General features: G+C 33.0%; 2 protein-coding genes across 6 annotated transcripts; both read left to right on the top strand.

Annotated features, from left to right (window-relative positions):
* The first annotated feature begins 93 nt into the window (after window positions 1-93).
* Window positions 94-17,867, top strand: LOC135831764 (uncharacterized). Of its 5 annotated transcripts, none has more exons than XM_065344495.1 (7): window positions 94-694; window positions 806-982; window positions 1,090-1,170; window positions 1,305-1,535; window positions 16,846-16,997; window positions 17,088-17,344; window positions 17,420-17,867. In XM_065344495.1, exons 1-7 carry the CDS (start codon window positions 627-629, stop codon window positions 17,453-17,455), a joined length of 1,002 nt encoding a protein of 333 aa, XP_065200567.1. In that variant the 5' UTR covers window positions 94-626; the 3' UTR covers window positions 17,456-17,867. The 5 variants fall into 5 exon arrangements, with proteins under 5 accessions (XP_065200567.1, XP_065200571.1, XP_065200570.1 ...); XM_065344499.1 differs by lacking the exons at window positions 94-694; window positions 806-982; window positions 1,090-1,170; window positions 1,305-1,535 and adding exons at window positions 12,540-12,691; window positions 15,808-15,984; window positions 16,191-16,271; window positions 16,441-16,671; XM_065344498.1 differs by lacking the exons at window positions 94-694; window positions 806-982; window positions 1,090-1,170; window positions 1,305-1,535 and adding exons at window positions 12,691-12,824; window positions 15,808-15,984; window positions 16,191-16,271; window positions 16,441-16,671.
* Window positions 10,393-12,505, top strand: LOC135831763 (uncharacterized). The gene is made up of 3 exons (XM_065344493.1): window positions 10,393-11,147; window positions 11,225-11,570; window positions 11,659-12,505. Exons 1-3 carry the CDS (start codon window positions 10,722-10,724, stop codon window positions 12,342-12,344), a joined length of 1,458 nt encoding a protein of 485 aa, XP_065200565.1. The 5' UTR covers window positions 10,393-10,721; the 3' UTR covers window positions 12,345-12,505.
* Window positions 17,868-26,746: the final 8,879 nt, after the last annotated feature.

Raw genomic sequence — 26,746 nt, 5'->3', positions numbered from 1 at the left:
GAATTGATATTTTTGAAATTTATTTTTATTGTTCTCTTTTGTTTCGTAGATCGATTATTGATTTCAGTTTTCACATTGATTAATGAATGAAACGTGGAAATCAGCTGGTTTATTCAATTATTATTTTGAATTTGTTTCGATCAATTAAAGAATCTACAATGTAAATCTTTCTGGACTCGCCACATTTGGAATGAATGGCACTATATTCTTTAGAATTGACTTCATTCTGTACATGCTTATGTGAAACCAGTTAAACATTTATTTATATTGAATTATGGCGGAAAGAATATTACGAAATTGATTGAGAATAATAAATTATAAAAAAAAAAATTAAAAAGTAAAAAGTGTAAAAACGCCATTGGTGAACGGATCACGGATGCGTCAGAAAAAAGAGTCATATAGGCCATCACATTGTGAATTGTTACGTATCCCGCATTCAAAAAGAAAAATTACATTGGTCTTATCACATTTTGGTTTGTGTAATTTTTTTTTACATTTCAGTAAACAGTAGTAGTGGTTCAGTACTCATGTGAAATGCAAAAAGACTTCGGGAAATTAATTTCGATCGAAAAAGCTCTAAAATATATAGGTAGATTACTTTTTATTTGTCGTGATTGTGATTGAAGATGAGTCCACCTAAGTTGCTATTAATTTGCGTTGGATGTGGGAGGCGTGGTTCTTCTGGTTTTTTCAAGTAAGTACAAACTTTGTGTTATCAGTATTACTGAACAAATTACATTTACAGCACTATACATAGTATAAAAAAAGTTCTGATGTTTCTAACATATTATATCATGTATTATAGAATCCCGAAAAATCCACACGAGAGGAAAATTTGGTTAGAGAAATGTGGTGTTGACGAATCAACTCCGATATCCCATAACGCTCGGCTATGTATAAAACATTTTAAAGGCAAATATATCTCACATGTCAATAATCGTTACAATTTGAAGAAGGATGCGGTTCCCAGTATAAAAGTTGCGTAAGTACTGAACTACATCAACTCATATCGCCTTACAAGCTCGACTATGATTTGGTAGTCAACATTTTAAAAATATTTGTTCGATATGTTTCATGTACGTACTACAGTCCAGAAAAAATCCATAAAGTTCGTCGATACAAAGGGCATTGTTACATATGCGGTGTGATCTATTCAGACTCTTTTCACGTGTAAGTATTGTAACATGTAACTAATCACTTTCATTTTGGTTGTTGCAATTCAACGAACACTCGGCATCGTTATCCATTGAAATACATTCAACCATTAAATTGAATTATTGCACTGACTACCTATTATGTTACAGAATCCCTAAAGATAAGAAAATCAGAGTAGCGTGGCTCAAAAATCTTGGAATAACGTTTGACCATTTCAACTCTGTGCCGACCTCTATGTTGCGGCTGTGTAATTCACATTTCTCAGCAGGTGATATCACTTGGCATCCGCACTCAGTAAAATATAGAATACGAACAGGAGCTATGCCTTTTCGGGTATCACAGAATTCTGAAAATAACGAAACTGGACAATCAACATCAAGGTATAGAAATGTAATATCCATACTCGTTTAATTAATGGAATAATAGCATGATTTGTTTCAACAGGAGAAATGATAACGAGTTTGAATGTTTGTTATTTACTTTATTGGTTTATATTTAAACTTATCACCTAAATAATGTTTCTAAAATTGCGTTTCAATCTTTTATTCAGCTCGAAAGCAAACTGTTCCAAAGAATCCTGTGAGAATTCCGAAGAGATTTCAGTTTCAAGAGAAATTGTACAAACGAAGGGATCTGAAGGTAAAACGTTTTAAATTATGTATTCTCAAACTGATTTAAAAGTGAAAATATGTGTTATGGTTTGATGCGACTGTATTCTAATTTTATAGGTGTTCGAGTTTCTAGTACTCTTGAATACGAGCTAGAGGAAAAGAATAAACGCATTCGGCGATTGGAAAAAAAAAACATGCGATTGGAAAAAAAAACACGCGATTACAAGAAGAATACACGAAATTAGAAAAAAAATCAACGTGCTACGTAGATACGCTCGTAGAGTTTCTCGAAATGATCGGAAAAAGAGACAAACGCATTGGTCGATTGAAAGAAAAAAAAGAACAAGAGTCGGAAGGTCATCGAATTTTGCTTGATGACTTGCTTAAGAAAGAATTTGTTACGGAAGAAGGAAAGCAGATGATAAAAGTAAGTTGCTCACTCGTACAGATGTGTAATTTTTTTAAAACCTTCTTATTAAATCTTTGCATTTTTTGAATTCAGATATTCAGACAAACCTTAGAAAACCCAGTACAGTGATGGTTATATTTTTCCGCGCCGTGTTATACGAAGCCGTACGGTATAAGTTAGAAATGTTGTTTTAATTTTTAAGGCGTATTACTTCATCTTGATTTTGTATTTACGTTAAGTTACTTTTTTGCATTTTTCAATAATTCACTTACAGCTCAATTCAACGAATTAATCAACGGAATTATTCAAGTTTCGCATTTAAATCGCCTTTTAGTTTTAAATCACACTGATTTTTGGCGATGAACTGATTTATCAACAATGTATTTATAGAATGATGTGAGTAATTTATAGTTTCTCATTTTCGGTTGTAGTTTTTTATTTTTCAAAATTATTAATAAGGACCAAGAAATTTCAGTTAACAAATTGTTCAAATTCCAGTAGTGTTAGTTTGTTTTTGGCTGTGGGATGTGACTAATGGCCTACGTGTTGTATTGTTTTTAATATACGAAGATTCTTTATTATGTTGGTACTCCTTTTTATACTAATACATGTTTTGATAAAAACTGTCTTCAAATTTTATTTTCATTTTCTACGCTACAATTTTTAAATTCAGCAAATTAAACTCGAAAGGTGATGCAATGAGAGGATAGGTGGAGCGCTGAGTTTTTAATTAATTACCAAATCAATTCAGTAGAAGATGTTTTCAGATGAATCTAAAGCCGCCAAGTCCAGGTATTAAAAACTGGGCTTAGTTGTAATTCAGGATTCAACTATTCAAGCACACCTTTAATTTTATTTCGAGACTAAAATCAAAAGAGGCTTCGAAGAGAAAATTAAAAAAAAATGAGTTCTATGATAATCAGTAACTTTTCAATTGAAAAAACAACGAATGGGTGTCATGAAAGAGAAAATTTCATTTCAAACATACAGTTTTGAATGTTTGGCAATAAAAGCAGAATACAGGTAGGTACAATTTCATTTGCTAAAATCAAAGCAGGAGAACCCATATTTCGTATTTAGTATCGATTCGATTCGATTATTCGGATTATTCGATTCATCAAGAATCAAGATGAGAATTTATTCTTTCCTGATTTTGTAACAAATTACTCAAAACCGTGTTCACTCCCTAAGTCGACCCCTCAAATCGATTTCCATCAACTCGAATCGATTCAGTGATTGAATTGTCAGTCTCGGGTGACGAGTTGAAGAGTGTATTTTTTTTACAAATTGGAAAATACCTGTCTAAAAAAAAATCATCCTCAATTTTGCAATAGATTTCTCAAAACATCTTCTCCCCTCCAAAGTTGACCTATCCCTACAATTGTGGTGTGGCTCAAGGGCACATTTTTACAAGATCAACAAAATGGAGGTCGATGAGTACACATATCCGATGATTAATTCAAGTACATAACTAGGGGGCTTCGCCCCCTAGGTCGCTCCGCGACCTCGACCCCCTGCTCGCGCACTCGCTTCGCTCGTGCTGCTCGCCCTGGCCCTCGCTCCGCTCAGGCCTCTCGCTCCTTCGGGGCTCGCTTTTTTGACTCAACTCATGCCCCTGTTCCTGCTTATGCAAATCAGTTAAAATGTGTCAATAGCAAATTCTACTCTGGTTCTAAAGTACAATGTTTAAAAAATCAAAGTTTTCAAGAAAAAAATTCAAGTTTGAACAATATTTCTAGGTATCAAGTTCTAAAATGAATTAACGACATTTTCTCCTCAAAAAACTTACGTCTATATCCCAAATATAAAAACCCTACCAGTGGTGGCGTAGCTAAGGGAGGGACGTGACTTGAGCCATTACCCCCCCCCCCCCGTTAGTGAAAATTAAAAATATTGCATGCGATAATGAACCGTTTTTTCGTTTTTTGGACCCATTTCTTTCAAAAAATTTCCGCCATCACTTCACTTGAGCAGTAATTGCACCTTCATTTCCATTAAATTTTTATACATTGCGAAGGGTTTTCATAAAATTACCTCTAATTTCAATTTTTCATGCCTAAAAATCTGTTTTTGCCCCCTCCCCCCATTGAGAAAATTCTGGCTATACTGTATTGAACACTTCCCCATCTTTACTTTTGATTTTTTTACGAACAATGTTCCACTAAACATTTCCAATTGTGCTGTTAAAAAAAATTCCAACCCAAAAATGATCTCAAGTGCAGAACGTCCTCTCCTTATTATTTTAACAGACACTACATTCCAGTTTTTAAAAAATAAAATACTACTGAGCTGCTCCACAGCCCCAACCCTCAGCTCGCGCCTCGGTAAATATGGCACATTTACAAACCATCACAGCTCGGACTACTCGCCTTTTACCCCCGCAAAAAAATAAATGAAAATATTTCTCTTGAAAATTCAAAAATTCAAAATCCCTAAAAAAAACTCCAAATGATTTCCACGAAGCGAAAAATCTCTCTACGCGGGAGACATCCCCGCATCTGGCAACCCTGGCGTTCTAGCCATGCTCGTTCCTTACATATACAACCCTGAAAAGAAACCAGTTGGTGTAGTAGCTCCGCCCACAACGAAGCAACGTAACAGCGCGTTCAGTTGAAACGCTATTTTTATAGTGTTTTTCTGATTTTTTGGACCTTAAATTTTAAAATTTTTTTTCCAAAATATTATTTGACATATCTAGAGTGCAAAAGGAATCGATTAAAAAAAAATCATGAAAAAAGGTTCATTGGGAGAGGCTGGGCGATTGGAAGTATGTTTTTTTTCAAAGATCTTTTAATATATATAGATTAGACACGGGGCTGGATTACGCAACCTCAGTAGTACATCTGCAGTAAAAGTAGTTGGCAGAGATATCTCCGAGTACACCTGAAAGAAATACAAAAACAACTCAAATTTATAGCAAAGTAATAAGGGAACCTCTCGAGGCGATTCATGGAAAGAGCATCGTCTGAAACCTCGTAGGTACCTACTTAAAATTTTAGCTGCTCGAATTAATTTTTCAATTTTTGGGGATTAAGATGGAAAGTAGTCCTGAAATTATAAAATACTCCTTCAACTGAACTTCGCCATTTCTGTGCATTCTGGAGCCTCCAAATCGATTTTTGATTCCTCTTAAAATTTTAAAATTTTTCCACGAAGGCGGGGAAATGAATTTGGGCAGCTAAATATGAATTGTCACTATAGTACTATCCTACGCCTGTTTAAAGGATATGTATTCACATTTGAGCTGATTTTCGGACGGACACTTGAAGTGTGTGGGTGTGTATTGTTAGATTTTTTCAATTTTTTTCCAAATTTGCATAAAATGAAATTATTGCAATCAACATTCATTATTTTCAACATTAATACAAATGCAGGCGCGTTTTTTGAATCACATTTTCGCTTAAGTGAATATTTTTTTTCGTTTTCTCTCAAACAATGATAAATTTTTTTGTTAAAAAAATTTCCCAACAATGAATCAGACTTTCCTATTGTTTTCAGTTTCTTAAAAAAATTTTCAATGCATGATTACATGTACACATGTACACAAGAACGTCAAATTGGTATGATAAGGAAAATGAACTCTGCATACGTTTTCTATATTGTATTAAATACGTAAATTAACGTATGTTACAATTCAAAATGTAAAACAACGGTACTTGATGTGAAAAGTTGTTTTGATAGGCTTTTCAAAAAATTACATCACAAACCAAATGCCAAAAGCTGTATTTCGTTTTTGATTGATTTTGAGAGAATTCAATAATTTTGAAATCAATTTTTCACAAAGAAATCAAGGTTTCATTCAATGAAGGTAAAAGCCAAGCAATTTACAGCTAATTTTCCACCTCCTTAATCAATTGCTGCCTCCAGTGGATTATTACGATTTTAAAAAATAAATACTAGAGAAAATTTTGGATTTGAATCAATAGATTAATTGAAGTGATAATTTTTTGTGAGGATTTTTAAACTGAAAAAGCAAAAAATTCACTGGAAGCCCCCGAATGGCTTGAAACCAGAAAATCGAAACGGAGTTTAAACCAAATTTCAGTTCTCTCGCCAAGGTTCATCAATTCTTGATTTTTCCATGGAAAATAATAGGCCGAATGGGATTTCCAAAAATTGCTCAAATTGAAAAATGAAATTCAGCTCCAACAAATGAGAGAACTTCTAAACAGGCACTATTTTATTTGAACGAAATGAAGATGGATCAAAGAGCATGTTTCAAGATATCCAGACCAAAGTCTCGGGTCCTAAAATTCAGTTTTATTTTTTGGAAATATTAAAAACACAAAAAAGCCATATCAATTAAAGTCGATTTCTTTACTATTTGAAGAAATGTTAATTTTTTGAGAAAAGTGAACCAATGTGTATAATTTTTTCAATGTATTTTTCATGGGAGTTCGTTTTCCTAATCATACCTATTTAACACTTTATCTAATATGCATTGAAATTTTTTTTAGTAAACTGAAAAAAATAAGAAAGTCTGATTTATTGTTGGAAATTTTTTTTACCAAAAAAACTTAATCATTGTTTGAAAAAAAAACGAAAAAAATGATTCACATAGGCGAAAATTTAAATTAAAAAACGCGCCTGCATTGTATGTGTATGACCGTTGAAAATAATGAATGTTGACTGCAATAATTGTATTTTATGCAAATTGAAAAAAAAATTGAAAAAATTTAATAATTTCAAAATCTTGGTCCCGCTCTTAAAATTTGAAAAAGCCCGTGTGTCATAATCGCGACGAAAACGTTGGTTAGAGAGAAATAGCGATCTATGTATCGAATATAGAAAGAACAGCAAATAAATAAATTGCCACTGCAAAGTAAAGTCTACGAAAGCAAAAGCAAAGCGATTGGAAAACAACAAATTTGAGGAGATTGAGACAATGAGCCAATTTAGTCGGTACTGACCTATCTAAATGGTTCGAAGTCGATCAATCTCCAGGCAATCTGCTCGGAGGATAATGTAAGTACTATAGAAAGTACCTACATTCACTCCAAGTCTAATGATCGCCTTTTCGAAATGATTTCTCGAAATAAAAATACAAAGTTGAATAAGATGAATCGAAATACTATGAGACAAAGACTGACCTACGACTACAGTATGAGACATGATGCAATACTAATACTATGTATCGAATATAGAAAGAACAGCAAATAAATAAATTGCTACTGCAAAGTAAAGTCTACGAAAGCAAAAGCAAAGCGATTGGAAAAAAATATTTAAAAGAAATTTTCGAAGAGATAGAAAATTAGCAACTTATAGGATTCAAGGCACCGTCACCACCGGCAATATTGTCATCGTTGTCATCCATATCGAACCGCGAATAAAACGATAATTAAAATAATTAAAATGGTTTAAACAGGATTCAAAAAACGACTAGAGGAAAATAAATACGAAATAAAAAATTGCTAAAATTTTAAAACTTGCAATAAATTGAAATTCGTGACGCAAAATAAAACACAACCTCGCTTCAAGAGATCAAATAAGACAAAGGCTCAGATTTCTCGTAGAAGTTATGTTCGATGGCGTAAATTCATCGCATCCCTCCTCTTGAGGCTTTTGAATACAAAGAAATCTCAAGGCAGGATGAGAATTTATTTTGAATCTCGAACCTACCTAATCCAAAGAGAAATAGGTATTGGTTCGTGGAATTGTTTATAAACGCGAAAGAAAATTGAAAGTTTTTGAGAGTTTTTTCGTAAATTTTCTAAAGTTTCGTGACAGTTTTTTGAAAATTTGTTAGCAAATTTCCTTTACAGGCACGAAGACTGAAGAACTGACTACGTCGAGTGTCGATACTTCAAGCGAAACAGGAAGATTTCAGCTACATTTTAGCAGTGAATATTTTGAGTTTTCTTCGGTACCGGTTCCAGTTTCATCGAAGCGAAATGACGAAGACATTTTTCATTTTTAATTGGCGAAAAAGAAGAACTTGTTTTATCAAAAGTCGATAGTATCGACTGTATTCGAGTGGGGTTGGTGTGATATTTTAAATCACTTCACTCGAATACAGTGGACGTATCACTTTGAGAATCTTCGAGCTGAAAACTGGAGTTCAGAATTTACAAGATAAGTATTAAAATATAAAAAATTTCGGAGACCTACACTCTGGATAAGAAGCTAAGTCGAAATTTTTCGAAAATTTTTGGAGACTTATTTCGATGAAATAAAATGAGAAGAAAAATTATTTTAACGAAATTTATCGAGTTGTAGATCACAATTTATCGATCTTATCGATGAGATTGTTTTCTTGGTAGATTAATTCGTGGCTTTTGGATACGTGGTGACTTTGGTGGTGGAACTTTTGGATCCTTTTTGTAAGGAGTAGTCTTCAAATAATTTTTTGGACGAGGTCCTAATTTGACTTCAAGATCGTCGTGTTCAGATAGTTCAATAGGATATAATAAATTTATCGAACGAATAATTGTTTTTTGTTTTTCTTTCAGGTAGATGTGAGCGGTGCTTCGATCAAGATGTGTTATTACTCCTGTGGGCCAAGTATTTCTCTTGGCTGAAGGATCTTTAACAAGTACAACATCATTGATTCTAGGTTCAAAGGAGACTGATTTCGACGGTGGTTTCGTCAGTGCTGCATGTCTTTCGCGAAGAGAAAGTAGGTAATCACTTTGAAATATTTTCCAAAAGGCTTTGTGGGCCTTATAAATTAAATCGTACGTACCACGTATTGATTTTTTATCTGATTGGATCATATTTCTGTTAATTTCTACGATTTCATTTGCGTTGTCGGCCAAGGGCTTAAGAAAATGATTCGGAGTCAAGCAGAATCGAACTTCCATGGAAGGAACGTAGGTCAAGGGTCGTGAGTTAACCGTATTTTCAATTTCTAAGAGTATAGTGGCAAAACAGTCCATCGTTAAACGAGTAATTAAGTAAGTTCTACGAAGACAATTTTTTACTACACCAATTAATCGTTCGTAAGTTCCACCTTTCCAAGGTGAATACGCTGGGATAAATTTCCAGATAATTTTATTGGTAACAACGTATTCCTTGACCTTTTTGTCCAATTCAGGTACTACTTTTCCGACTTGCGGTGCTGCATAAGCGAAGTTTTTCCCGTTGTCTGAAATTACAGTCTTTGGGCATTGTCTTCGAGCAGCAAATCGACGTAACGCATTCAAAAATTGATCGCCTGATTGGTCCTTGACTACTTCTAAATGGATTGCTCGAGTGACTAGACAGGTAAAAAGAATAACATAGACTTTGACTAAAACCCTATTTGTTAAATGTTGACATTTCTTTTCAGAAACTAATAATGGACCAAACATATCTACGCCAATATGCGTAAATGGGCCTGAATGCTGAACTCTGATTGGAGGAAGAGGAGGCAGTTTAGGGAGTCGATAGGCTCCACCATCAGCTCTTCGGCAATCAGTGCATCGTTGTATCGTAATACTAGCTAAAGATCGAAGACGAGGAATCCAAAAACGTTCTCTTATTCGAGCCATAAGGTGAGAAGTACCTATGTGAAAATTTTTCACATGAGTTTCTAGTACTAAGGCGACGATTAGAGGGCACCTACGAAGTAGGTAGATCGGGTGTACGGTTTCCCAGTCTAATTCGACATGTTGGAGTCAACCTGTACACTTAATTAAACCTTCTTCATCGTATGCCAAGTCCAGTTCATTACTTGGTTGGATATTATTGTCCAATAATTTTGATTCTTCAGCTAGATATTTGTATTGAATTTCTCTTATCAATTGTTTTTCAGTCGAAGCAAATAATTTGGTAATTAACTCTTACTTACCGTAAAAAAAAAGTGAAAAGTTGCGTCCATTTTTAAATCTACTTAAAATCGAGTAAAAAGGATGAAAAATGGAATCGCAAAAATCGAAATCATAAGTTCAAATTAAAGTATAGGACACAAATAAGAACCACAATGAACGAAGTACCATACCACACAAAGTGACGTTGAAATGCGTAGCATGTAGCATTTTAGCTAGGAGCTTGAGAGATACTTCTTCGAGGGTCCGATGGGGATGCAGAGTTCCGTTTATTTGCTAATTCAAATTTCGCACCATCGAACCGTCGAGTGAGGAGAACAATTTGTCAAAGAATAGCTTACCTATCTCTGCGCTTACGCAGATTTGAAAATCGGCAACTACATACCTATGTAGTCAAATTTTCAACTACCTAGGTGCATATTTTAAATTTCTTGAAAAAACTACCCAGTAATACATTTTACTTGATTATTATAAATAAAAAGTGTACCAGTACCGCACTGTTTCAAGGGAGGTTCTATTAATTTAAAAAAACTTGCCCAAAATAATTTAAAACATACCAATAACTTGGTCCTTAGTCCTTTCATTTTAGTTGTTACATGATTATTTCTGAATTGGCAACACTGCTACAATATTTGAACTAACCGTAACTTGCTTCTTTCCATGATTGTGTTTGGTTGAGTTTACGTTCTGTCTGTTCTTAATTGATTTGTTTTAATTTTTCGAATTTCGATTGATAATTTGTCAAGTGCTCAGTTTTTAAAAAAGTTGTTCACCTGTTCTGTTGTTCAATTACGTAAAATAATGGAAGTTGATAACGAAAACGAATTAATTGTTCTAACGCCGCCGGACCTTGCTGAAGCTTCTAAGAAAACTGAGAAAGAACTCTTGCCGGTAGCTTCAAAAAAAAAATACATGTTGTGTTATGATAATCTACTCTCTTGGGTGCGAGGTAAGAAGTGGCCGCCAACTTCTCAGAAAACATTGCTAATATATTTCGAAGAACTATCTGCTACAAAAAAGCCTAGTACGCTTTGGTCGATGTACTCCCGTTTGAAGGCTATGATCATGCTTAATCATGAAATCGATATTGGCACTTATTCAAAAGTAAAGTCTCTTATTAAACGTAAATCTGTGGGCTATGAGCCTGTTCAAGCTATGCCGTTATCGGAGGAAGAAGTGAAAACGTTTCTTGAACTTGCAACTGATTATGAATACTTGGCAATCAAAGTAAATAAATTCAGTTCACCTATGAATGATTTTGTTCAATATCTTTTACAATAATTTTTATGTACTGTTATTGATAGGTGATGCTTGTTTTTGGCCTTATGGGTGCGCTACGAATGTGTGAATTGCATGACATAAAAGTAGACGATGTTCAGCAACATGGCGATCTTTTATTGGTAAATATACCAAGCTCAAACACAAAAAATAACACAAAAAAAAGCTTTGTGATTCAAGGAAAATATTTGGGGTTGGTTAGAAAGTACATGGAGTTGCGTCCACCGAATACAAACGAAAAAACAAGCCAATTTTTCATTCAATATCACGAAGGAACGTGCAGTCGGCAACCAATTGGCATTAATAAACTCCGAGGTGTACCGAAACTCATTGCTAAATACTTGAATCTACCGGATGCGGAAAAATATACAGGTGAGCCATGGAACACCACACAAACAGTACTTAATAGTTGAAATTATATTCTTGAAATTCTAATTTTGTTGTATTATTTTATGTATAGGCCATTCCTTCCGGAGGACGTCTACATCGATACTAGCTAATGCCGGGGCTAACTCTGAGACTATAAAACTCCACGGTGGATGGAAAAGCGATAGTGCTCCGAATCGTTACATTAATGAATCAGTGCAACACAAAGCCAAAACGGCAAATATCATTGCATCTGCAGTTTTTGGACAGTCTACTCAAACATCTACGGAACCATCTGTACCTGTACACTCCGATTTTGCTCGTACATCTTCTAAACACTCCGCTTCCATTCGTACATCTACCAAAACAACAATAAACTCCGCTTCTGCTCGTATGTCTTCTACTCCTAAAACTAAACCAACTACGTACTCTGCTTCTGCTCAGAAATCTAATGAATATGAATACATCGAAGATATTCCTTATTTCAATCCAGAAGAAACTAAAGATTCTGAAATAGAAAATAACGTTTGTAACCCTGAATTCATTCCAGTTTTGACTCCAAATGGATCCGATGTAACTATAGATTCAATTTCCAATATGAATGAATCAGGTATTATTAATAATTCTCAGTTAAGTGCTTATATAGTCGAAGATGAATATGAAATTACACAATCACAGGTTATTTCTGACGAAACCATAGTGCAAAAACCTAAAAAATTCAAATATAAAACCCCAGTATTGTACAAATTCGAAAACTGTAATGTAACAATTAATCATTAAGTTTGTCATTGTTTTTTCCTTCATTTTATTCGTAATGCAAGGCTGTTGTGTTTTTGTTTTTTTTGTTAAAAATGCGTCGTTGTTTTCATAGGTACGTAATTACGTATTCATATTTTCAGTTTTATTAAGTTCGTTGTCGTTTTTTCATTCGTGGTATTCGTATTCATACTGCAAGGATGTTTTTTTTTTTTTTTTTTGCTAAAAATGCGTCGTTGTAATTACGTATTATAGTTTTCAGTTTTATTATAAGATTGTCATTGGTTTTTCATTCGTAGTATTCATACTACAAGGATGTTCTGTTTTTCCATATTTTTTTTTTTCTGGTGAAAAATGTGTGGTTTTCATAGGTATGTAATACGTATTCATAGTTTTTCAGTTTTATTATGTTCGTCGTCGTTTTTCCATTTGTGGTATTCATACTGCAAGAATGTTTTGTTTTTCATTTTATTTTTGGTGAAAAATGTGTCGTTGTTTTCATAGGTATGTATTCATAGTTTTTCAGTTTTATTAAGTTCGTCGTCGTTTTTTTACTTTTTTCATTCATAATATTTATACTGTAAGTAAGGACGTTTTGTTTTTCATTTTTTTTTTTTTTGGTTAAAAATGCGTCGTTGATTTCATAGGTACTTATGTATTCATAGTTTTTCATTTTTATTGAGTTCCTCCTCGTTTTCTCATTCGTATTCATAATGCAATGATGTTTTGTTTTTCCTTTTTTTTTTTTTTTTTTTTGTTAAAAATGCGTTATTGTTTTTGTTACGTATTCATTTTTTTTTGTCAAAATAATGTTCAAAAAATACGAGAGTGAATAAAAATACGTAGAATTGTGTTTCCGTTTTATTTCACTGATAAGGTGTGTGGTACTGGTAAGTAAAAACTGAACGGTATTGTATCATTTGTCCCACTGAAAACAGTGCGGTACTGATACACTTTATTTATAATAATTAAATAATAGTATATTACTTAACTGTTCGGTAAAGTGCGTGAATACCAACGAGTGTGATTTTTGCAGCGCGAGCCGAAGGCGAGCGTTGCAAAGCACACGAGTTGGTGTTCACGTACATTTGCCGAATCGTTGAGTAATATGTTTTACTTAATTAGTATAGGTAAAGCTCTCAGTGCCTCACTGTTTAAAACAAGGCAGTTGTCTTTAAGTCACTATGCGTACAAAATTACACAAAAATGTAAAAAAAATTACAATTGTAGTTCTTTAATTATTTATCTAAATGGCAACCCTGCTTTACATTCGAAGCGTGTTTTTCAGTAGATAGAAAAGATAACGTACGTACATGTGGTAGTGATTTTGATTTCTTGAATATGAATTTCTTTCTTCTTATTCGTTTAATTTTGAAATAAAGCAATGGGTGTTTGATTTTTATCTATCAGAAAATGAATTCCGTTTTGTTTTAGTTTATTTATTCACAAAATCAATTTCGATTTTTAGTATTTACATTAAAATGTGAAGTGATGATAACAAAGTGATGTGAATTTTACTGAAGTACGTAGTAGTTTAGTTATGTACTCGTACATACAATTTATTCTTCAAAAAAGAATTTTAAAACATGGTTACTTGATATCTTTTGAACACAAATTTCATCGAATACCTTCGAATGAACTGGCTGAAAGTAGATTACAGATTTACGTACATGTGATTTCTTACTTCTTTGAGTGAATTTTACTTCGTTTAGTTCGTTTAGTTTTGAAATAAATCGTGGATGTTCAATTTCTATCTAGGTATCAGAAAATGAATTTTGTTTTGTTTATAATGTGATGATAACAAAGTGATGTGAATTTTACCAAAGTACTTATATACTCATATTATGTATTACCGTTTATTCTCGAAATTAGTTACACTTCACTTGATCATTCTCAATGTGTGTTTTGTTTGTAAATCAACTCTCCCAAGGAATTATCAACAGGTACTGTGGTCTATGATGTTCTTATTTTGAAAAAATTATTCATAAAAGAATTTAACAACGTAACTTGATATCTTTTGAAAGTTGAAACTAAATTTCATCGAATATGTACGAATATGAGGAATGAACTGGCCCAAATCCTTAATCATAGTATTGAAAGTACAGAAGAATATTTAATTTAATAGTTCAGTTAGAATAGATTCGCTCAAAAACGTCTGAAAAATGTTATAAAGATTCACTAATCGCCATTTTATGCATACTCACATAGGTATTGTTGATATTACGGTTGTGTCACTGATAAACTCGCGTCAGTACCGTACTGCTGAAAGTAGCCGGTAAAGTGTAACAATACCGCTCTGAAAACAGTGCGGTACTGAGAGTTTTACCTATACCTATTAAGTAAATATAATTTTATTTCTATACGTTGACGTTCGTACGTTCGCCTTCAGGCCAATGAATGGGTAAAAAAGGTGGATGATTCTAAACTGGTGCCTTACCGCACTCGCTTGTAATCATTCACTCTATGGATCTTGATGTAAAAACTACTAATCATATTCAGTTTCGTAAATAAATACTACCCATAATAAGATAATTCCAACTGCTCTTTCTAATTAAATTATTAATTAATCATCGCCAGTCACTAAAGCTCTTTTCACTCGTAATAATATGTATAATGACCATAGAAAGGTACTGAAAAAACGTAGACAGTTGTAAACATTTTACTTACTTTGTCGTAGCTCCTTACGATTAATACTACGGAAAAAGTACGGCAAAGTATAGTATTACTTTTCTTTGGCGTAAAAAAGGCACTTTGAAATTTTGCCGTGAAAAAAAAACGTGAAAAGCTATGGTCACTATAAAATTAAAAAGGCCTTAAACCAAAATCAGGAAAGAGTAAATTCTCATCATGATGAATCGAATAATCGAATAATCGAATCGAATCGATACTAAATAGGAAATTTTATCACGTTTAATTCTATTTCTCATAAATAAAGTCATTAATTGACATTTTCATTTTTAAATTCAATTTTCCATAGGTATCCATTCAAAAAATCAAAATCAAAAAATTCAAAAATAAATAAATTAAAAAAAATTTTAAAACGCCATCGGTGAACGGATCACGGATGCGTCAGAAAAAGGAGTCATATAGACCATCACATTGTGAATTGTTACGTATCCCGCATTCAAAAAAATAATTGCATTGGTCTTATCAGATTTCGGTTTGTGTAATTTTTTTTTGTTACATTTTAGCGCCTTCTGGTAAAGATAATGGTTTAGTAAATGTGAAATGCGAAAAGACTTCGGGAAAGTAATTTCGATCGAAAAAGCTCTAAAATAGTTTATTTGTCCTGATAGAAGATGAGTCCATCTAAGGTACTATTAATTTGCGTTGGATGTGGTAGTCGAGGGTCATCTGGGTTTTTTATGTAAGTCTAAGTACAAAGTCTGTGTTATCAGTATTACTGAACAAATTACATTTACAGCTTTATACATAGTATAAAAACGCGTTCTGATGTTTTAATATGTTTTATATGTATGTGTTACAGGTTTCCAAAAAATCCGAACGATAGAAAACTTTGGTTAGAGAAGTGTGGTGTTGACATATCAACTCCGATATCCTCTAACGCTCGGCTATGTAGACAACATTTTAAGGAAAAATATATCAGACATGTCAATGATCGTTATATATTGAAGAAGGGCGCGATTCCCAACATAAAAGTTGAGTAAGTACTTCTACCTTCTTACACGTAGACTTGATCCATCTGAGAATTGACTATCGGGGTGCATTTTCAAAAGCAATATTGAGCATTGAACTACATCTACTCATATTGCTTTACAAGCTCGACCATTTACTAGAATATATTTTATCAAAGATGATTTGGTAGTTAACATTATGAAAAATATTTGTTTCATGTTTCATGTACTACAGTCCAGGAAAAATTCGAAAAGCTCGTCGATACCAAGATTGTTGTTACATATGCGGTGTGGTATATTCAGACTCTTTTCATCTGTAAGTATTGTAACATGTAACACTAAATCACTTTCATTTTGGTTATTGCAATTCGACGAACATTCGGCATCGTTATCCATTGATAATTATACATTCAAGCATTAAGTTATTGTTCTGACTACATGCGAGCAACGTGTAATCGCTGAGGAAAACGAAACAAATGTTACAGAATCCCTAAAGATGAGAAAATCAGAGTAGCATGGCTCAGAAATCTTGGAATAACGATTGGCGATTTTAACTCTGTACCCACCACCAGGTTGCGTCTATGTAATTCACATTTCTCAGCAGGTGATATCACTTGGCATCCGTACGCGTTGAAGCGTAAATTACGACCAGGAGCTATGCCTTTTCGGGTATCACGGAATTCTGAAAATAACGAAACTGGACAATCAACATCAAGGTATAAAAATGTAACATCCATACTCGTGTAATATTGATAGAATAATAGAATGATTTGTTTCAACAGTAGAAATGAGATAACGAGTTTGAATGTTTGTTATTTACTTTATTGGTTTATATTTAAACTTATTACCTGGATAAGTTTTCTAAAATTACGTTTTCTTCGTTTATTTAGCTCGAAAGCGAACTGTTCTAAGGAATTATCTGAGAATTCCGAAGTGATTTCCGTTTCAAGAGAACTTGTAGAAAAAGAAGGATCTGATCAGTCGACTACTTCGTCAAAGAAGGAAATCGTTACTCCTACTATGACAGACTTGACTTCTAAAGGTAAAACGTTTTAAATTCTGATGTATTCTCAAATTGATTTAAAATTGGAAATATGTGATGGTTTGATGCGACAGTATTCTAATTTTACAGGTGTCCCAGTTTCTAGTACTCTTGAATGCGAGCTACAGGAAAAGAACAAACGCATTCGGCGATTGGAAAAAAAAAACACGCGATTAGAAGAAGAAAACACGCGATTAGAAAAATTATCAACGTCGTACGCAGATGGGCTCTGGTATTTGTTCTTGGAGATCAAAGAAAGAGACGAACGCATTGATCTTCATCGAAGTGTGCTTGATGACTTGCTTAAGAAAAACTTTGTTACGAAAGAAGGAAAGCAGATGATAAAAGTAAGTTGCTCACTCGTACAGATGTGTAATTTTTTTAAAAGCTTTTTATTAAATCTTTGCATTTTTTGAATTCAGATATTCAGACAAACCTTAGAAAACCCAGTACAGTGATGGTTATATTTTTCCGCGCCATGTTATAGAAAGCCATACGGTATAAGTTAGAAATGTTGTTTTAATTTTTAAGGCGTATTACTTCATTTTGATTTTGTATTTACGTTAAGTTACTTTTTTGTATTTTTCAATAATTCACTGACAGCCCAATTTAACGAATTAATCAACGGAATTATTCAAGTCTCGCATTTAAATCGCCTTTTAGTTTTTAAATCACACTGATTTTTGGCGATGAACTGATTTATTAACAATATAGTTTCTCATTTTTCGGTTGTAGTTTTTAATTGTTCAAATTCCAGTAGTGTTAGTTTGTTTTTGGCTGTGGGAAATTTGTATTGTTTTTATTATACGAAGATTTTTTATTATGTTTGTACTCCTTTTTATACTAATAAATGTTATGATAAAAACTGTTTTCAAATTTTATTTTCATTTTCTACGCTGCAATTTTAAAATTCAGCAAATTAAACTCGAAAGGTGATGCAATGAGAGGACAGGTGGAGTGCTGAGTTTTTAGTTACCAAACCAATCCAATAGAAGATGTTTTCAGATGAATTTAAAGCCGCCGAATCCAGAAATTGAAAAGTGGGCTTAGTTGTAATTTAGGGTTCAACCATTATTCAAGCACAAGTTTAATTTTATTTCAAAGCTAAAATCAAAAGAGGCTTCGGGGAGAAATTTTTTTAAAAAATGAGTTCTATGATAAACAGTAACTTTTCAATTGGAAAAACAACAAATTGGTGTCATGAAAGAGAAAATTTCATTTCAAACATACAGTTTTGAATGTTTGGCAATCAAAGCAGAATACAGGTAGGTACAATTTCATTTGCTGAAACCAAAGCAGGAGAAACCATAAAATACACAATGTCGTGAAATAGGACGAGATGAGTACACATATCCGATGATTAATTCAAGTACTTACATAGGTAATTAGACACGGGGCTGGATTACCCAACCTGAGTAGTACATCTGCAATAAAAGTAGTTGGCAGAGATATCTCCGAGTACACCTGAAAGAAATACAAAAACAACTCAAATTTATAGCAAATTAATAAGGGAACCTCTCGAGGCGATTCATGGAAAGAGCATCGTCTGAAACCTCGTAGGTACCTACCTACTTAAAATTTTAGCTGCTCGAATTAATTTTTCAATTTTTGGAGATTAAGACGGAAAGTAGTCCTGAAATTATAAAATACTCCCTTGAACTGAACTTCGCCATTTCTGGCCATTCTGCAGCCTCCAACTCGATTTTCGATTCCTCTTAAAATTTTAAAATTCCTCCACGAAGGCGGAGAAATGAATTTGGGCAGCTGAATATGAATTGTCATTATAGATAGTACTATCCTACGCCTGTTCAAAGGATATGTAAGGTACCTATTCACATTTGAGCTGATTTTCAGAGGGACACTTGAAGCGTGTGTGTGTGTATTTTTTTTTTTTTTTTGAGTAGAAAAGGAAATTCCGAGATAAGGTACAAGTAATTGAAGATTTGGGAAATCAGAATGGATTATTGTTGGGTAACTACCTATAAAAGAAACGTTCGAGCAGAAATTGGGGGCGGGAGCGCACAGTGATTCAAAATTGCAAAGTAGTGGCCAAAATTCGAAAAAATCTTCAGATTAAAAAAGTCTCAAAAGTTGAATACGAATAAAAATTAACAAACTAAAAAAATTTCAAGCATGTCAATTTTAAATGTTTGAAAAAAAATCATGTTTTGTTTGGCATTTCGCAAAGTATCCACAATTCCACAATCTTGACACTTTTCAAAAATTTTCCAACTCTGCAACCTTCAAATATGCCTTAAATTTCAACAAATTCAAAATCGCGAAAATTTATCCATACGCTTGTATAGGTCTAGGTATTAAGAAGAAAGTCATTTTTTTTTCTGTTCTACGTTTCGTTTCTGCAAATTCCAGTTCCGTTTCATTTTAAAATTGTTTTCTTCGACTACATTTTTGAAAATTGGTGTTTCTAAATTTTTTAAATTTGGTTTAGATGGCGTGTTGATTTCAACGATTTTACTTATTCAAATTTTTGTTCGTTATTTCGGATGTATTTTGCAAAATTTAAGAATTTAAGAAATGAAAAAATGATAGAAAGAAATAAAACAGAGCGACTGAATTTTTGCAACTTTGAAAATTCTGATGCTTTTCAAAAAAAATTGAATTTTTAAGAGAAAAAAATGAATTTTTGGCACATTTGAAGGGGGGTAGGGCAACGGAAGAAATTGAATAGTTAAAAAATTGAAAAAATAAAGTCTTGAAAATAGATGATTGAAAACAATTGAACAAATTTTCAAAATTGAAAAAATTGAAAAAATATTGGAAGAAAAATTTTAAAATTTTAAAAATAAGTCTTGAAAATGAATAGTTGGACAAAAATTTCAATATTTTATAAATTTCAGAATTTGTAAAACCAAAAACCATTTTCTACTTGCCAAAAATTAGAAAATTAGAAAATTAGATAAATTTAAAAATGGATAAAAAAATTTTCCAACTTGAAAAATTGAAAAAAGTGTGCAATTTTACGCCTTTTTGAAAATTGGTCAATATCGTTTCTACAACCCTCAAGGTTGCCACAAATTCCAAAAAATGTTTCAAATTCTCGAAAATATTCCCAAGTAAGTCTGTAAGGTAGATAATTATCTATTGTTTTGGTGACAGATTCACCAGTAGTTACCAAGTGGGTTTTTGACTATTTTTAGGTGAATTTATGTTGAAAAAATCACTAGAACGTCCTCATTACCCTAGAAATTTTTTTCAAATGTCTATTCAGATTTGAAAAACTTACAGAATTGCCAAATGGTCACAAATTTGTAAAATTGTTTCAAAACTTTCACAATTTTCAAATTAAAAAAAAAATCACTCACAAATGTCTCCATGATTCATGGGTACTTCGTAGGTGGAAAATTGGCCCGAGGTCCCAAACTGTGGCCTCTTATTCCTCTACTCTTGTAAAATTTGAATGAAATTATTGCAATCAACATTCATTATTTTCAACGTTAATACAAAGCAGGTGCGTTTCATGAATCAAATTTTCGCTTAAATAAATATTTTTTTTCGTCGTCTTTCAAACAATTATGAATTTTTTTTAGTAAAAAAATTTCCCAACAATGAATCAGACTTTCCTATTGTTTTCAGTTTCTTAAAAAAATTGTCAATGCATGATTACGTGTATATACACAATGTACACAAGAACGTCAAATTGGTACGATAAGGAAAATGAACTCTGTATACATTTCTATATTGTATTGAATAAATTAACGTATCTTACAATTCAAAATGTAAAACAACATTCTTGACGTGGAAAGTTGTTTTGATAGGCTTTACATCACAAACCAAATGCCAAAAGCTGTATTTCATTTTTCATTAATTTTGAGAGAATTCAATAATATTTAAATCAATTTTTCACCAAGAAATCAAGATTTCATTCAATTAAGGCAAAAGCCAAGCAATTTACATCTAATTTTCCACCTCCTTAATCATAATCAATTACTGCCTCCAGTGGATTATTACGATTTTAAAAAATAAATACTAGAGAAAATTTTGGATTTGAATCAATAGATTAAAATTCATTGAAGTGATAATTTTTTGTGAGGATTTTTTAAACTGAAAAAACAAAAAATCCACTGGAAGCCCCCGAATGGCTTGAAACCAGAAAATCGAAACGGGATTTAAAACAAATTTCAGTTCTCTCGGCAAGGTTCATCAGTTCTTGATTTTTCCATGGAAAATAGGCCAAATTGGATTTCCAAAAATTGCTCAAATATTGAAAAATGAAATTCAGCTCCAACAAAGGAGAGAACTTTTAAACAGGCACTCTTTCATTTGAACGAAATGAAGATGGATCAAAGAGCATGTTTCAAGATATTCAGACCAAAGTCTCGAGTCCTAAAATTCAGTTTTAGTTTTTTGGAAATTTTAATAACACAAAAAAGCCATATCAAAGTCGATTTTTTTACTTTTTGAAGAAACGACTTGGGGAGTGAACACAGTTTTGAGTAATTTGTTACAGTAATTGACGATTTTGGATTTTTTTTCAATTTTAGATTTTTCAAGTTGAAAAAAAAAATAAATAAAAATACACTTTTCAACTCATCACTTTGAATTGTGATTCACCCCCCCCCCGCTCAATATCGAACTTCTGATAGGATTAAATTTTCAGTCGCTGAACTTGATTACAACGCCATCTGGAGTAATTTTGAATTGTTGGAAAAATTCAAATTTCGCTCGATGCTGGAAAATGGTCGCAATCAATTTGGAAGGTCGAGTTTGGTATAAGTATGAACCAAGTTTCAGATTTGTATCTTTACATTTGCTCTTTTTGTAAAAAATTATTAACAATCAATTATTTCTGCCATTTTCAAAAATTCGTCAAGAATCGATAAATCAACTTCGACAGCTGAAAATTTAATTCTGAGGTTCGGGCGATATGCTCTCTCAGTGAGCGAAATTTTCATCTCGATCATGGAAGTGCCATGATATGTTCAACTTCCAAACAAAATCGACGGATTTTAGTAGGAGTCAGTAGCTGGAGAATATCAGGCACACCCAGTGGCGGATTTAAGGATTTAGGCCCAAGGCGCAAATTGGAAAATAGGGCCCAATTTCAGGAAAAAAGGCCCAAAGTTGAATTATCAAGAGACATATCGTTTAACAGGTTTTCTAGGGTGCCGATGTGCCGAGTTCAAAATGATTTCCCCTTGGAGTCAAACACAAGGCAAAAAAACAAATTTATTCTGTTTAAAAAAAAAAAAAAAAAAACAAGCAAAAAACTAACAAATAGGTAATGATAATAATTGATCAGTAGGTCTAGGTACCTAGGTACATATATACTCAGCCTATAACAAAAAGATAAAACATATTATGTACTAATTTCTAATAAATGCAAGTAGTATAAAATATGTAGATGAGGGATACAAAAAAAAATTATAAAAAGTAGGTAATGCTAAAGAACTTTCATGCTATATATCCTCGCCGTGCCTTTTTATTGGAGAATATTTCGATCGTTTGATCTAAATCGATTTCAGCAGCAACTTTTTTCTCGACATATAAAACACTGTACCAATTTAGAGTCTCCTCTGCCAAATTTGCTCGCCGATACGTTTTTACAATTTTTAGAGAACTCATAATCCTTTCTGCACTTGCTGTACTCATTGGTAATGTGAGATACAAGCGAAGCAAAGCTGTAAGCTCAGGATAAGAGTCAGTTAGGTTATTTTTTAAAATGAAGTCCATGTAAAAAATTACTTCATCAGTAGAATAATCTCGTTCTTTTGAGAAGTAGGTTGACTTAAAACTTGTCAATTCGTGTTTGAGATCAGTTGTGAAAAATGCTGAGTAATGGTCAATTAAGGAGATTACATGATCCTCAAAATCCTCAGGTTTCATTTTTCTCAAACTTTCTGGCCTTAAAAATCCAAACAATTGATTTATTTCATTAAATCCTTGGACTCTCTCCTTCAATTCTCCGCAAATGTTATCAATTGCTGCAAAATAATTGATTCGATGTTTCTCTGCAGCACTCAATTCGGCATCATCAGCAACTTCTCCTGGCATTTTTTTTACTTTGCGAATTCTTTTGACTGGGAAATCTGCATCGTCTAATCCAATTTCTTCCCAGAAAGTTTTTGCTTTTGAGATAAATAATGAATATTTTTCGCCAGTACGTAATTTTTCCATCTCATGAAGAGCCAACGAAACAGCATTTTCTGCTCCGAAAGAATCTATTTTTGGATTCTGCAATTTAATTTCTGCTTTGTTTATAATCTCAAGTACAGCATGCCACCAAATCAAGTTCAAGAAAAAAACCCAGTCGAGAGATGATAATAAAGCTTGGGCTTTCTGAATATCTTCACCAGTAGCAGAGTCTCTTGATGTTTCATCCTCCAAACAATCAATAATGCAGTCAAAGTTCTGTATAATTGATTCCACAGCTTTTATTCGTGCAGACCAGCGTGTGGTACCTACTCGCTCCTTTAACTGTCAGTATACGTTCACGTTTTTTTTGTTTCTTTTCCTCCTTCAACATTTTCAGCAATTTCAGCTTCATCTGAAGGGAAAATCATTTCTCTCAATTCCTTCAGAATTTGAACCCCAAATTGGTTGATTTTGATGAGGTACGAGATGGGTTTTGACTCGATTGCAGTAGGTTGTCCCAACGCCGATGCGATTTTGAGAAATGGTTGAATATTTCTTGTACAACTGCAAAAAACGTCTTAATTGAGGAATCGGCATTATTTTCTGTTGCATGTTCTAGTACCAAATTGAGTTGATGTGCAAAGCAATGGACGTATGGGACAAATTTATTGTTTTTTTCATTTACATACTCTCTCATTTTTGCCTGAACACCGCCGTGTCTACCAGCCATTACTGCAGCACCATCATATCCTTGGCCACAAAGATAAAGAGGCTGTAATTTATATTTTTCAAATAAAATTGATGTCAACATTTTGCAAATATATTCTGCATCTCCCTGTGCCAGTTTAACAAAGCATAAAAAACTTTCCTTAATTTGCACTTCATCCACTAAGGTTTCATCATTTTTTCGAAAAACAACATATCTTAAGAGAATTGCCATCTGGTCCAAATGGGCGACATCTGTTGTCGAATCCGCAATTAACGTGAAAAATTTTGCCTCTTTACATACATCAATTATTGCCTTTGTTGTCTGATCAGCCAAAATCTCCAATAATTCATACATGATAGTTTTACTCAAGTACTTAATTCTGTCAGACGAATTGATATGACTGAATAATGTAGGGTTATAGTGTGAAATCAGCTGAATAATGGAGAGATAAATCCCATGATTTTCGTCATCTTTGCTTAAATTTTCACGATGGCCTCAAAAAGGAAGACCCATAGCGGATAATGTCTTGACTGTATCAAAAAGAATCGTTAAAATAGTACGCCATTTTTCAGCCTCTGTACCAATTTGCCGATCTAGTTTATGTTGCACATCTTGTTCATTAAGAAATTTCATAGCAGCTATGGTGCTATGTTGGTGACTCCGACTTAAAGCATGATTTGCACTTGATCGGTGAATATGTCCCCAGTCAGTGAAACCAGTGCACCAAGCTCCATACAACGACTCTTCATCTCCAAATAACCAGCAAAAGTGACAGTAAGCATATTGTTTTGTAGGAGAATAAGACAACCATGGACTCGGACTTTGGCCCATGAACGGTTTTTTTGAATTTCTATAGTAATATAAAGACTTGAAACGACGACCATTAATGAGTTTGAATATTCCACCGAGCATATTATATTCTTTTGGTTGACAAGGACCTTGTAAAAGTAATAATCTCTTTTGATCGCTGGTTAAAGTGCCACTCTCAAAAAGACCCTTGTCATTTTCAAATTCAAAATAAGCGTGTGCTGGTTCAGGTAAATCGTTGACTTTTACTTTTGAAAAACTTGGCGAAGATTTAAATGACGTAATTAATTCAGTTGATGGTGTACTTTCTTCTTGTACATCTACAGTAAGAGATTCAAATTTACCTTTTTCTAAGTTTACGTTCGAATCAGTTTGAATTTGAATGCCAAGATCCCCTTGATTGACTTCCGAAGCTCCAAATTCAGATAGGCTTACACCTGTAAATAAAGTTTGATTACTTGTATGCATATGGTAGGTACAGTAGGTACAAATTACTTGGGGCAAAAGCCCCCTCTTTTAAGAAAATTTTGATGCGTTTGAATCAAAAAAAAAATCCAATAGTTCACAAAAGCTCACTGAAATAAACATGAGAAAATTTTTGGTCTTTTAATTTTCCTCATATATCGGAGCGAGATTTTGAAAAACAATGTAATGTCGTGATTTTGCTATCGTTTATTGTCCCAAGTAATTTACATCCTACTGTATGTAAAGTCATTGAATATGCTCAGTCAATAGAACTAACCTTTGTTGGGATCATGCACATCTGTAGATTCGGCATCGATTATTATTTTTGAATCAGAATCAGGTGGAATTAAAGTTTGTTGAGCCGGAGTTTCAAGGCCAATGGAATCTGATTGAATTTCTTTGGCATGAACTGTAAATAAATGTTGATTACTAACATGCAAATCGGTGGTACACAAGATATGTTTAGTTTATTAGCACACCTCCCCTCCTTATTCAAATAGGTATATTCAAAAATCAATTTTTAAGCGCGTAAGCAAGATTGTAAAAATATTGCTCAATTCAGCATTTTTTTTTTAAATTTCATACCTACAACATGTTTGAGAAAAATCAATCGAAGCACATAGGTACCTAGGTACATATTATTTAAATGAACTATTTCTGTTCCTTTCGGGGAAAAAATTGAAATTATGAGGTACCTACCTATCTATTCACAACATAGTTAGTTCAAAATTTATTTGGTTCGTATTAGTACAACAATTTTTTTATATCTACTTTATTTTCTTAAATTGAGGTTTTTTCAAAATAGTTGGGTAAGTACTTCAGTGATTTTTAATTCATAATTTTTTTGTATTTTCCACGATTTTTTTAATGGGTATGAGGGAGGGTTACGCAATATTTTTGTACTTAAAAAATTTTTTTGATTTTATCTGAGATTCTGGAAAAAATTGTGCTGTATAAAGGACTACAGAAAAATGTTATGCACTTTTTTTTCGTGTCCAATTTCTTAGCCTTCTGGTATGTTTTCTGCGCTGTAAGCTGTATAGATAATTTCTTTATCTTGCGTACCTACTTTGAAAAAAATCTAAAGAATTTCCACCCATTGAAGCTATGAGTACCTTTAGGCGATGTGCAAAAATTGTAATCCATAAAGAGGATGAGAAAACCTGGGTATATTATTCAAATTACATTAGTAAATTTTGGTAAAAAAAATTAGAGATGCACAGAGTAAAGTCAAAATAGGTAAACAAGTTTCAAAACTTCAAATTTTTTGTGAGATAGGTAGGTACCATCCCATTTTGAAAAAGCAAACTAGAGAAATACTTATGATTCAAAGACGACTAATGATCTAAATAACAACAGGGAATCAAATTAACATCAATACCTTGAGTTGAATCTGAAGGTGGATTCTTAGTAAAAAATGATTTCAATTTCTTTTGTTTTGGGTCGCTTCCGGCTTTTTCCAATTCACGTTTTTCAGCTTCCTTTCGTTTAGTGTTTCCACTTTTGGTCTTCTGTTGTGATTTCTCATTTGTTTGTTTTTCTTGTTTTGATTTACTTTTTCCTTTTTTATCCGGTTCCATTGCAGGGCATATATTGTACCAAATAAACTTGAAAACATAGAAAACTGAATTACTAACCTATACATGGAGATGAAGCTTGTATTATAAGTGCCTAC

This window comes from Planococcus citri, chromosome 1, assembly GCF_950023065.1.
Source record: "Planococcus citri chromosome 1, ihPlaCitr1.1, whole genome shotgun sequence".
Classification (NCBI taxonomy): domain Eukaryota; kingdom Metazoa; phylum Arthropoda; class Insecta; order Hemiptera; family Pseudococcidae; genus Planococcus; species Planococcus citri.
The sequence above is the reverse complement of the archived record's forward strand: the minus strand, read 5'-3'. Positions and strand labels throughout refer to the sequence as shown.